The sequence below is a fragment of the Musa acuminata genome, chromosome BXJ1-11 (assembly GCF_036884655.1).
Source record: "Musa acuminata AAA Group cultivar baxijiao chromosome BXJ1-11, Cavendish_Baxijiao_AAA, whole genome shotgun sequence".
Taxonomy (NCBI): domain Eukaryota; kingdom Viridiplantae; phylum Streptophyta; class Magnoliopsida; order Zingiberales; family Musaceae; genus Musa; species Musa acuminata.
In genome coordinates this window covers 21,941,610-21,954,033 of record NC_088337.1, presented here as the reverse complement: position 1 = coordinate 21,954,033, position 12,424 = coordinate 21,941,610, and the positions used below count along the sequence as shown (strand labels likewise).

General features: G+C 41.1%; 1 protein-coding gene across 1 annotated transcript; it reads right to left on the bottom strand.

Moving 5' to 3' along the window:
* Positions 1-222: 222 nt before the first annotated feature.
* On the bottom strand, positions 223-3,670 carry LOC135597269 (alpha-xylosidase 1-like). The gene is made up of 3 exons (XM_065089991.1): positions 3,179-3,670; positions 2,447-3,102; positions 223-2,301 (listed from the first exon to the last, which is right to left on the bottom strand). The coding sequence occupies exons 1-3, from the start codon at positions 3,400-3,402 to the stop codon at positions 425-427; spliced, it is 2,757 nt and encodes a 918-aa protein (XP_064946063.1). The 5' UTR covers positions 3,403-3,670; the 3' UTR covers positions 223-424.
* Between the last annotated feature and the right edge of the window lie 8,754 nt (positions 3,671-12,424).

The window sequence follows — 12,424 nt, the reverse complement described above, 5'->3', positions numbered from 1 at the left end:
TTGAGAAAGAAAGTTGACAAGGGACTTCTTATCCTTGGAACATAAGCAATCGAGATCGAACCCCATCTAAACACTTTAACACTTTTTCTGCATCTTCGCTGACTCTCTTCGAAAGATAAAATATGCATGCATCTTGTGTTACTGAGATAAAAATAAGCTGCTGTGTCTTATTTGCAGCTCTCTAAATCTGTGTGTCATTCGTCAGCAAATATTGCATTCAAATTGATCATCATCTGCTTGGTGTTGGGCAACAGCAAAATGATTGCAAATAAGTGAAAACAATCGGATAAAAAGGCCAGAAATATAAGTTCCTTCTTTCATCAAATCTGGATTTATATCCCTCGGGAGGAAAGCAAGATTTGGTTTGGCTATCCAGGTGATCACAGGGAAATGAAGAAACAAGGCAAAGCAGTAGGAGACTGAATCATTCATTGATCCCCATCTTCCAAGTCATGGAGAACTTCTTCCCCAGAGGCAACGACAGTCCTGCAACCTCCACCACCGTGCTACTCCTGCTGTTCCCTCCCTCCACCTTCTCTTCTTGATGCATCGGAGAAGTCTCGGCAAAGTAAGCATCCGCCGAGGGTTCGCCATCCACCTCGATCACCAGCGCCTGTCCGCTTCCCTGCAGCCCCAGCACGCGCACCTTCTCGATCAGCAAACCCTTCTGCAGACTGAAGCTCCCCAACTCCACTTGAGACCACACCGTGACCGTCGTCTTCTCACGAAGGCTGGCATAGAACTCGACGTAGGAAGCCTCCCCGTCCACGAGCTTCATCTCCGGGCGCTCGTCGTCGTCCACGTACACGCTCCCTCTGGCATCTCCTTCGGCGGCTCCAAAGGGGAAGGACACGATAAGCGTAAACGGTGTCGCTCTCGCCTCCTTGGAGATCATCCCTCCTCTCTGCATCGGGAGGATGGTGTTCTGGTACACATGCACGTTGATCTCGTTCAGCGGAGCATCGAGAGTTATGTAGCGCTCGTCCTTGGAAATGACGGCCTTGGTCATGTCGAACAGGTTATACCAGGTGCCAGGGGGGAACATCGCTTTCACTTTCGTCTTGGCCTTGTTCAGGACCGGCGACACCATGACGCTGCTCCCTAGCAAGAACTGAGTGCTGAGCCCGTAGCTTGCTGTGAAGTTGGGGAACGAGAAGAATACAGGCCTCGCCATTGGCGCGCCACTGGTGTGAGCTTCGTAGTTCAACGTATACAGATAGGGGAGCAGCTTGTACCGCATGCCCAAAGCATTTCTTGCAGATTTGGCGACCGAGTCCCACACGTAAAGCTCTTGTCTCGGCGAAGCAAATTTGGCGTGGTCTCTTGAGAAGGGATAGAACGCACCGAGCTGGATCCAGCGGTTGCAGAGCTCCTCCGTGGGTGCTGGGTAGAAGCCGCAGATGTCGGAGCCGACCATGGGCATGCCGAAGAGCCCAAAGTTCAGCACGGTGGATATCGAGTAGCGGAGGTTGACCCAGTTGCCCTTGTTGTCGCCCGTCCAATGCGCAGCATACGCTCCCGATCCCACAAAAGTGGAGCGGGAGAGAATGAAGGGACGCTTCCCCTGGAGTCCCTGGAGGGCCTCGTGAGTAGCAATGGCCTGGGAGAAGCCATACAAGCTGTGTGCATTGTACTCCAGGATTCCACCGTAATGCGTCGCGCTCGTGGCTATCGTCTTGGAACCCAACGGAGCCTGCGATCCTGATGCGTTGATCTTGTAGGGCGGCTCGTCCCATCTGGTGTTGGTGATGTTCTTGCAATCCAGACAACAAATCCATGGTGTTTTGGAACCCGGCACCGGGCACGAATGGTTGGCTGGGAGCTCGCACTTCCCTGTGCAGAAGTTTGAAGCCTCGTTCATGTCGATCCAGAGGCCATCGACGGGCACCAGTTCGTGGAACCTGGCAATCTCATCGACCCACCACGCGACCCCGTTGGGGTTGAGGTAGTCCGGGAAGTAGACAGGCCCAGGCCACACCTGAGCCAGGTAAGGCTTGCCCTCGTACTTGATGAAGACGTCCTTGGCCATTCCCCTCTGGTAGACACCGTAGCTGGAGTTAACGGCTATTCCGGGATCGATGAGCACGATGTACTTCATGCCTTGCGAATGGATTCTGCTGAGGAAGTCGAGCAGCTTCGGCCGCGGGTAGTTGACAGGGTCGAGCGTGAAGTCCTTGGCTGCATCCATGTGATCGTCATCGTTCCAGATCACATCAAGAGGTATCCGAGCCTTCTTGTAGCCCTCCACCACCCCTTCCACCACCGAGAGGTTTTTGTAGCCCCATCTGCATTGGTGGAATCCTGTCAAAACAATGAGTAGTAAGCAGAATAGAGGGAGGACACAAACCAAGTTCTTTGTGCGACGTGAGTTGAAGCAGCTAAATCTAGCTAAATAGCGTCAAAACAAACTCCAGAACAGAGGAATGAGAACAGTTGGATGATCTACCTAGCGCCCAGTACGGCATGGGAGCAGGGCGACCGATGAGAGCAGTGTACTGATCCACCACCGCCAGCGGCGAAGGCCCGGCAAAGAAGTAAAAGTCGAGCACTCCTCCGATGACCTTGTATGTGAGCTCCGTGCCTGTGTACAGCACATCCATGCCATTGCTGTTGAGCAACAGCACAGCATGAGCAGCGGCCTCGCCTCCCTCGTTCCTCAAGTCCATGTAAACAGGGTGAGACCCGTAGAGATCAGAATTTAGATTGATAGCCGAGATATCGGTCGTGTAAAGGGTGTAGGGATCGCTCGGGCGCAAACGTATCCCTCCAGGTTGCGTGTTCTCGCCAAGCCCATACAGGGAAGCAGTCTTGGGCAGGTGAGTGGAGATTTCGAGGTATTGATCCTTGAAGACTATGGTGCCACAACTCGAATCGAACAGCGTCTGCCCATTGGCCTTCCTCTTCACCACAAACGTGAATGGATCGGACGTGTAGCTGAAGATGAGCTCATCCCCTGCGTATTCCGACGCCGTGAAGGGAGTTGTGGAGGCTTTGCTCCCCGATGGCGGGGGATGTTCTCTTGGGAGCAGGTTGTAGGGGACTTCCCATCTTCCCTCCTCTGCATCAGTTATGTGGACCCTCAGTCGATCCTTGGTTTCATGCCTAGAGATGATCAACCATGATGAGCTAAAACATACACACATATACACGCACAGAGAGAAAGAACATGTGTTCTTACTTCACGAAGAGTCTGAGATGGGGGATATCAGGGCCATAAGCAGAGGTGCTCCGCTTCAGTTGGAGATGACCTATCAGCCCACCTCCATTCCTGTTCTCCTCGATCGACACCAAGCGGTAGCCAAAACCAACCTTTGTCGTAGGGACTGCAGCACAAAAGTGAAGAGAAAGGAGAGTGACGCAGCACAGGGCAAGATGCAGAGGAGAAGTGGAGGAGGAGGGCATCCTTTTGGCTCCCCTCAAGACTTTTCCAAGCAACGGTGAATGGGGAAGGGTGTGAAGTGAGCACACAGCCCGCAGGAGCTCAGGAGCAGCGCCACATAGTTGTTGTACGACGAGCAGGGGGCGTTAAAAGAGTAGAAGAAGAGGGGAAGAGAGATACAGTGAGATTTCAGCCTTCCAGTATCACCATCACCAGGGGCATGTGACAGTCTCTCCATGTGAGGGTGTCTGTTCTCTGTGACCCAATCAGAGAGAGAGAGAGAGAGAGCGTGTGCTTTTGGGCTCCATATCCTTCTCTGTGACCCAGTCACAGAGATATAACTTTCGGGCTCCACTCACAGACAGAGAAAAGAGAGAGCGAGAGCCTTTGGGCTCCATTTCCTTCTTTGTGAGACCCACTCGATTCTGGGCTCCACTGAGAGAGAGGGCTTTTTTCTTTTTTTCTTTTGGGCTTTACAGTAATTAATTATCTTTAATATTTTAATTTTTATAATTTTAAAAATTATATTAAGATTTTTATATTTATAAAAGTAAAATATTTAATTCTGTTTTTTGATTTTATTAATAAAAATATGATTTATTACTGAACACGTATTAATTCTATCTTATTTTGATTTATTATTAAGTATGTATAATATTTTAATCAATAAAGTCGAAAAGAAATAAAATTAAATAATTCATTTTTATTAATATAAAGATCTTAATATAATTTTAAAAATATAAAAAACAGAATAGATAGAATTAAAAATATAAAAAACATGAGGCCATGTGGCCCACTCATGCTGGGACGGTGACAAGACACGCAGGTTGCTGAGCAATTAGCATCCTCCAGAGAACCCTCCCCTTCCCAAGAAGATGCGAGTTCCATATGTTTTTGTTTCTGAGGCTCCGAGTCGAGTGCTTCAGCATGATTGCTTTGGCGTTCGTGGGACAATGGCGAGACCGAAACCGCGCATTTTTGGAAGACGATGGCCCCAGATTCATGAGCTGTGTCGTCCTTGTACCATCTAAATGGCCCATGAACACAAGGTATAGCAAGCACTGGAAATTTATTTATCCTGACAGATTAATCTCTGAATGCAGACTCTACCATGATCGATGGTCTTGGCAAGAAAAACTCCTGGTTGCCGATTGAGAGACGTCACGAATAGCGACGGAGTTCATACGATCAAATGCAGGCCATGCCCAGGAGCAGACGATGGTGCTCTTCGGCTCATGTGAAGATGCCCGAGTGATGGCAGCGTTTGTCCACAGACGACAGTCCCCATGTGAGCCATCAAATGTAGGCGTGGTCTCGGGAAGTAACGGGCCACTGGAGGAAGACGACGACACCCTGTGTCGATCGTACTTGATATCCCATAGTTCCAGATACTCTTGTACCGAACACAAGGTAAACAGATCTGAGATCTTTTTCTCTCTTCTTCCTCGTGAGGTGATGGTGTGATCGATGAAGAACATCGAGGAGGTTGTCGGCGTTATCGAGCGTGCCGTTGTCGGGATGTCCGTGTCGATTAAAGTTGGAGGACGAGAGGACCGTTCGGCAATGGGACTCAAGGAGAAAGATAAGATAAAAAAGGCACAGGAAGCTGCGAACAAGTGAGTGAGTGAGTGAGAGCGAGTGAGTTGGTCGCCGGAGGGATGGGGCGCTTTTATTAGGCCCACATGATATGTTGGCCATGGGTGGTCGGGCAGGTTGGATGGAATGGCCTCGTCATCCCTGGCAATGCCCTGTTCCTATCTAGCAATGTGTTGTTGAAGCTTACTTCAATTGTAACGCCTCCAAACTCATTAATTCTATAGAAATGAAAGATCAGAATCAAAATAAATAAATTTTATAAAATAATTATTATATTATTTTATCCATAATCAATCCATCCATCCATCCGTAGTCAATCAACTTATACGACATTTCAATAATTCTTTAAGAATTTATAGTGTATTCAAATCTAAATAATTTATATATGAAATACTCTCAAGATTCTTTAATCATCATTCGATCCATAATTACAAATGAGCTATTCTTGATATTTAATTTTTTTTTTCGAAATGATCATATGAGCAAATCACACTTCCGTAAACAAACATTGTGACCCACATGCTAGCAAAAGTTACCATAAATATATATATATATATATATATATTATATTCAATATATGCTTTCAAGACACACATAAATACTAAATACTAATTTTTTTTATCATGCTTAAACAGTTTATAAAACATAAGTTTCATATGCATTTCAAATCTTGACTCGCTAATAATATTTTTTTAAAACAAGATATATTTAAATGTACATTCACAATGAAAGCATAAATATAACTAATGTCAAATATTAGAGCATAAAAATTATTATAGTGTAACAACTATCATTAATTATTTTTATAAAATTAAACATAAATATAATTAAAGATTGGTATGTGTAAGTATAAGTAGTTGCGTAGTAGTTATAATAGTATTAACGATTATGACTACCTTATATCTTATGACAAGGTACAATATCATGTTTAATTCCATGATATACGATGGTATGGATAATGTATATTTTCTTGTATTATAGTCCAAAAAAATTACTTTTTGAATATATAACTAATATATAACCATCGTTAGCAAGATCCAGATCATGGTTATATTAATCAGACAACTATCATGTCATGTCATTAAAAATAATATATCGATCATTTTCTTATAAAATTTAAGAGTTTCAATATATCTTTTATATGACATTACAATAATGAATCTCGAATTTTGATGATGAAACCAATTGATAGGTGTTTATGTTTTAATCTACGTTTTGTTTTGAGTGACGTAGGATGATTCGATTATGATGAGATAATTAAAACAGAAAAAATCATGTTATGTCGGAGGAAAACATGTCAGAAGATTGGATGTCGGCCCAAGGAATGGTCGACATATCGATAGAAGGCTTCGGGCGGTGGATTCGGGCATCGGGCCAAGAAGAGTGGATATTATGCCGAGGATATCAGAGTTGCGGAGTCAACTGACCGATTGGGTAATAGGCCGCAAGAGAGGACGATGCGCCAAAGAATCAGACAAAGCATCGAGGGACCAATGATATGCCGGACAACTTGATTAATGCTTAGTATTAATTGTCTAGATCGAAGTAAGTTTTACATGTGCAGGATTAACTATGATAGCAAGGCATGAAGCAAAATGAAGTCATAGAGTCAAGGATGCGATTATGTTGGGAGTTTGAGAGTTCGTCGAAAGTCCGGATGTTCGTTGGAAGTTCTGGAGGAACCAACCGAGAAGTCTCGGAGCTTGCCAGAGAAGCTCATCGGAACTCGCCAAGAAGATCATTATGAAGTCTAGGAGCTTGTCGGAAGTCCGCCGGAACATTGCCGAGAGATCATCGAAAGTTCACCGGAAGATCGTCGGAAGCTCGCAGGAAGAATAGACATAGGGACTTGTTTAGCTTAGCAAATGTCTTAGGATTTCGTAGTTGGCACGTAATTGGGCTTGGATTTGGGCGAACCTAATTAGGGGCCTACTAGGCCCATGTAAGAATTGTGTTGGGCCCAATAAGAGACCCAAACAATGCCCCAAGAAGTCTCACCGTCGTGGCATAGTTTTTAAGTCTATGTCAGGTGGTGGTACTGGCCAGCACTGCTCCCCAAGCAGTGGTACCGCCAAACCTAGGCGGTGGTACCGCCTAGGGTAGTGTTAGCCAGACTGACATTGGGCAATGGTACTGCCCGTGCCCGGGGAACCCGGGATGAGATGTTTTTAGGCTCCAAGTTTGAATCAACTTGAAACCTATAAATACCCCTCTCATCCCTAGTTAAAGTACACAAGCACAGAGCAAAAAAGGAAAGAAACGTTGTAGAAATCACTTTAGAAATTCCCTCTTCCACTCTAAGTTTAGAATTCTGTAAGAGGAGTGTGAGTGCTTGTAAGGGTTGTCTCCTAAACCCGTGAAAAAGAGAAGAGGGGTGTAAGGAGTTGGTCTTCGCCTATTGAAGGAAGACTTCTAGTGAACGTTAGTGACCTCATCGAAGGAGGAAGCCAAAAGTGGATGTAGGTCAAGATTGACTGGATCACTCTAAATCTCGGTTTGCATTTACATTATGCTCTTTATCTTATCTGCAAACTACCTCCGTTGCTTTACATCAACTATACTTCCGTTTTGATCTTAAGTTAAAGTTCTTTACGAAATGACTTTTACGTTGGAATCGGTTTTCAACGTACGAGAGATTTGATGAAAGTTTTCCGCTACACTAATTCATCCCCCCCCCTCTTAGTACTCTTGATCCTAACAATTGGTATTAGAGCCTCGTGATTTCTCATTTGATTTATCACCCAAGAAAAATGACTCTTTACGGCTTTCAAGAGGGTCATCACTCTCTCATTCGTCCTCCCTTTTTCAATGGGATGGACTACATATATTAGAAAACTCGAATGAGAGTTTTCTTGCTTTCGATTAATTTAAATTTATGACACATAGTCGAAAATGATTTTAAAAGGTCTTCTCTTAAGACTTTTTCTTTAAATGCTAGAGTTATTAATGCTTTATTTTGTGCCTTAGATAAAATATAGTTTAATCGGGTTTCTTTATGTGAAACAGCCTTCGATATTTGACATATTCTCGAAATCACACACAAAAGCACAAGTAGTGTAAAAGATTCTAAAGTAAATTTTTTGATACATGATTTTGATATGTTTTGTATAGAACCAAGAGAGACTATTGGAGACATGTATACCCGTTTTATGGATGTCATCAATAGTCTAAAAGCACTCGGTAATAATTTAACGAATGTTGAACTCGTTAATAAGATTTTAAGATCTCTATCTAAAAATTAGAATTCAAAAGTAACAGCTTTACAAGAATCAAAAGATTTGAACTATTTTACTCTCGAAGAACTTATTGAGTCATTAATAACCTATGAAATAATGTACAATGCATGTAAAGAACATGAGAATCACCTTCCAAATAACAGGAAGGATTTTGAACTTAGAACATTTGAAGACCACTCGAGCATAAGCTCTAGTGATGGTGAACATGAACTCCTCACTAAGAAATTTAAAAAGTCAATGAAATAAAAACTTAAGAACAAAAAGAACAGAACTACTTGCTTTGAACGCAAGAAAAAAAACAAATATTATGATGAATCGAGTGCCTCCGAAGATGAGAAAATCAAGAAAGGTGAGGTCGCAAACTACGTCTTAACCGCTTTCAACGATGAGGTAATCAAAACCCCCTTAATTTATTTCGAAATTACATAATGCTTTTCATGATGTATTTTCTTTATTTTTTGTTTAAAAAATATTATTTCTTAAAAATTACTTGTTTAATAATGTTATGAAAATGTAAAAAATTAGGAATCATTCTTATCATTCTAGTAATTTTGAAAATAATTATGAAAATTGCATGTTTATGATAAACAAAATGATTTTGGTTAAAAATATCTTATGCTCAATAAAATCATGATTGATGAATATGTTTTATGTTTAATGATTTCTTTGGCTTGTATGTCCTATCATAATAAATATTTTGAAAATAAATAAAATTATGTTTAATTTGAAGTAATGCATAATGATCATACTTAATAAGTTTTTCTTTCGAAATTATGCATGGTTTATTGATCTTGATGGTTTTTATGACGAAATTTATTTTTCGATCCTAAATGTTTGATGATATATATTATTTGGCATAAATGAAAAAAAGACATGCTTGAATCAAATAAAATCATAAATTGAAACAAACTAAAAAGAGAAAATTATTTTTCTTGAAAATTATTTTTCTCTATCTTATTGATTTTGATGAATCCATTTGTATCATTTTTATGAATCTCTTGGACTTTGAAAATGATTTTGATGATTTAAATAAATTTTTATCCAAGTCATGATCTTGATTCCTTGATATTTACAAATTAAGATTTATTATAAATCAAGATTTTTTCATTAATCGTTCTCCTACTATTCTTCTTGGTATTTTATTTAAGAGGAGATTTAATATATGAATCATGTCTTTTTGTATTTACATGATCTTATTTCTAATGATATGATTTATTTTTGTATAACTCCTTGTATTCATCACCGAATTAATTTTTCTTGATGAGATAAAATGAACGTGATGAAATAAAAATATGCATGAAATATGGGATATAATGTAATTTGACATCATGATTTAAAATGCTATGATTTGTTGCTAAAATGATATATTATAAATGTTGATTTAATGTTTTGTATCATGAATGCTCTAAATGATGAATATTTTGTATCATGATCAAAATATTGATAAATACTTAAAAATTTTAATATTTTTAGTATCATGTGTCATATGCTCATAATGATGATTGATTTTTCGGTATCATGCATGAAAAATGAAATGTAAGGTTTTATAATTGTGCATGTTTTAATTTGAAAATATAATGATGCACAAATAAGATTGATACTTACCTTTGTCATAATTTGAAAATGGATGTAAAGGGTCTTCCTTTCTTTTTGACAATGACAAAGGGAGAGATAAAAGATGCTAGCTCGCATAATTCAAGAAGAAAGTAAAAATTGCACTTCTCAAAAGAGAAGAAAGAACTTACTTCTTGAACATCTCAAATTGCTAGCTTCCATGTTGTAAAACAATGTAACATTTTGTTAGCTTGTGTTTTTACAAAGGAAGCAAAAAAATGGCACTTATCAAAAGAGAAGAAAGAGCTTGCTATCTTGAACATCACTAGCTTGCCTAACTTGAGAAGCAAAGAGTTGCTATCTTAAAAGAAGCAAAATTGCTATCTTGCACATCGCAAAGAAAAATAAATTTGCAAACTTACACAATTCTAAATTATTGCTAGCTTGTATGTTGCAAAACTTACTTTCTTTTTCAAACACTTATTAGTTGGAACATTGCAAAACAAACAGGCTGAACTTGCATATCTAGCAAAATTTACAAACTTGTAAAACTCAAAATTTTTGCTAGCTTGCATGATTATAAAACTGGAGATTTATGATGCAATGTATTGAAATTATATCCAAACACATTAATAGTTGGACTTCTCCTTTTTGTTAATGATAAAGGGGGAGAAGTATGTTGATGTCATGCATGATTTTATCATGACATGTTTGCTTGGATTTTTGAATCCAAGAGTCTTTATCAATGTGACATATTGATAGGGAGAGTTTGTTTAAACTCCGGGAGTTAGTTAACTCCGTCGTCAATTGGTTATCATCATAAAAAAGTGGGAGATTGTTGAATCTCGAATTTTGATGATGAAACCAATTGATAAGTGTTTATGTTTTAATCTACGTTATGAGTGATGCAGGATGCTTCGATCAGGATAAGAGAATTAGAGTAGGAAAAATCATGTTGTGCCGAAGGAAAACATGTCAGAAGATTGGACGTCGGGCCGAAGGAACGGTCGACGTATCGACAGAAGGCTTCGGGCCGTGGATTCGGGCATCGGGCCAAGAAGAGCGGATATTGCGCTGAGGATATCGGAGTTGCGGAGTCAACTGACCGATTGGGCAATAGGCCGTAAGAGAGGATGATGCACCAAAGAATCGGACAAAGCGTCGAGGGACCAATGACATGTCAGACAACTTAATTAATGCATAGTATTAATTGTCTAGATCGAAGTATATTTTACATGTGCAGGATTAACTACGATAGTAAGACATTAAGCAAAATAAAATCCTAGAGTCAAGGACGTGATTACGTTGGGAGTTCGAGAGTTCGTTGGAAGTCCGGACGTTCGTCGGAAGTTCTAGAGGAACCAGCCAAGAAGTCTTGGAGCTTGCCAAAGAAGCTCATCGGAACTCGCCAAGAAGATCATTGTGAAGTCTAGGAGCTTGCTAGGAGTCCACCGGAACATTGTCGAGAGATCGTCAGAAGTTCACCGGAAGATTGCCAGAAGCTCGCAGGAAGAATAGATATAGGGACTTGTTTAGCTTAGCAAATGTCTTAGGATTTCGTAGTTAGCATGTAATTGGGCTTGGATTTGGGCCAACCTGATTAGGGGCTAGCTAGGCTCATGTAAGAACTGTGTTGGGCCCAATAAGAGGCTCAAACAGTGCCATAAGAAGTCTCACCGTCGTGGCATAGTCTTCAAGACTATGTCAGGCGTGGTACCGCCTGTCTGGGTAGTTGTACCGCCCCTAGTAGGGTTCTAGGTGGTGGTACTGCCTAACACTGTCCCCCAGGTGGTGGTATCGCCATACCTGGGTGATGGTACCGCCTAGGGCAATGTCGGCCAGACTGACACTAGGCGGTGGTACTGCCCGTGCTCGGGGAACCCAGGATGAGATATTTTTAAGCTCCTAGTTTGAATCAACTTGAAGCCTATAAATATCCCTCTCATCCCTGGTTAAAGCACATAAGCACAGAGAGCATAAAAGGAAAGAAATATCATAGAAATCACTTTAGAAATTCCCTCCTCCACTCTATGTTTAGAATTCTGTAAGAGGAGTATGAGTGTTTATAAGGGTTGTCTCCTAAACTCGTGTAAAGGAGAAGAGGGGTGTAAGAAGGAGTTGGTGTTCGCCTATTGAAAGAATACCTCTAGTGGACGTTGGTGACCTTGTCGGAGGAGGAAGCCAAAAGTGGATGTAGGTCAAGATTGATCGAACTACTCTAAATCTCGGTTTGCATTTACATTCTACTCTTTATCTTATCTGCAAACTGCCTCCGTTGCTTTACATCAACTATACTTCCGTTTTGATCTTAAGTTAAAGTTCTTTATGAAATTGGTTTTCAATGTACGTGAAATTTGACGGTGGGCGATGGTACCGCTCAGCGTAGGCGGTGGTACCGCCCGTGCCCGGGGAACCCAGGATGGGAAAGTTTTAGGCTCTAAGTTTGAATCAACTTAAAGCCTATAAATACTCCTCTCATCCCTGATTAAAGCACACAAGCACAGAGAGATTAAAAGAGAGAAAACGCTACTGCGATCATAAATGTATTCCCTCCTCTCGCTTAAACTTAGATTTTTGTTTAGAGATGAGAGTGAGTGCTTATAAGGGTTGTCTCCTAAACCCGGTAAAAGGAGAAGAGGGGTGTAAAAGGTGATTGACC

Bases quoted from the DNA above. Each gene is read 5' to 3' on its own strand.
- LOC135597269 (XM_065089991.1), bottom strand. From the start codon at position 3,402: ATGCCCTCCTCCTCCACTTCTCCTCTGCATCTTGCCCTGTGCTGCGTC. The intron at 3,103-3,178 runs GTAAGAACACAT...GATCATCTCTAG, and splicing joins CATCTCAGACTCTTCGTGAA to GCATGAAACCAAGGATCGAC. The intron at 2,302-2,446 runs GTAGATCATCCA...TTGTTTTGACAG, and splicing joins CATGCCGTACTGGGCGCTAG to GATTCCACCAATGCAGATGG.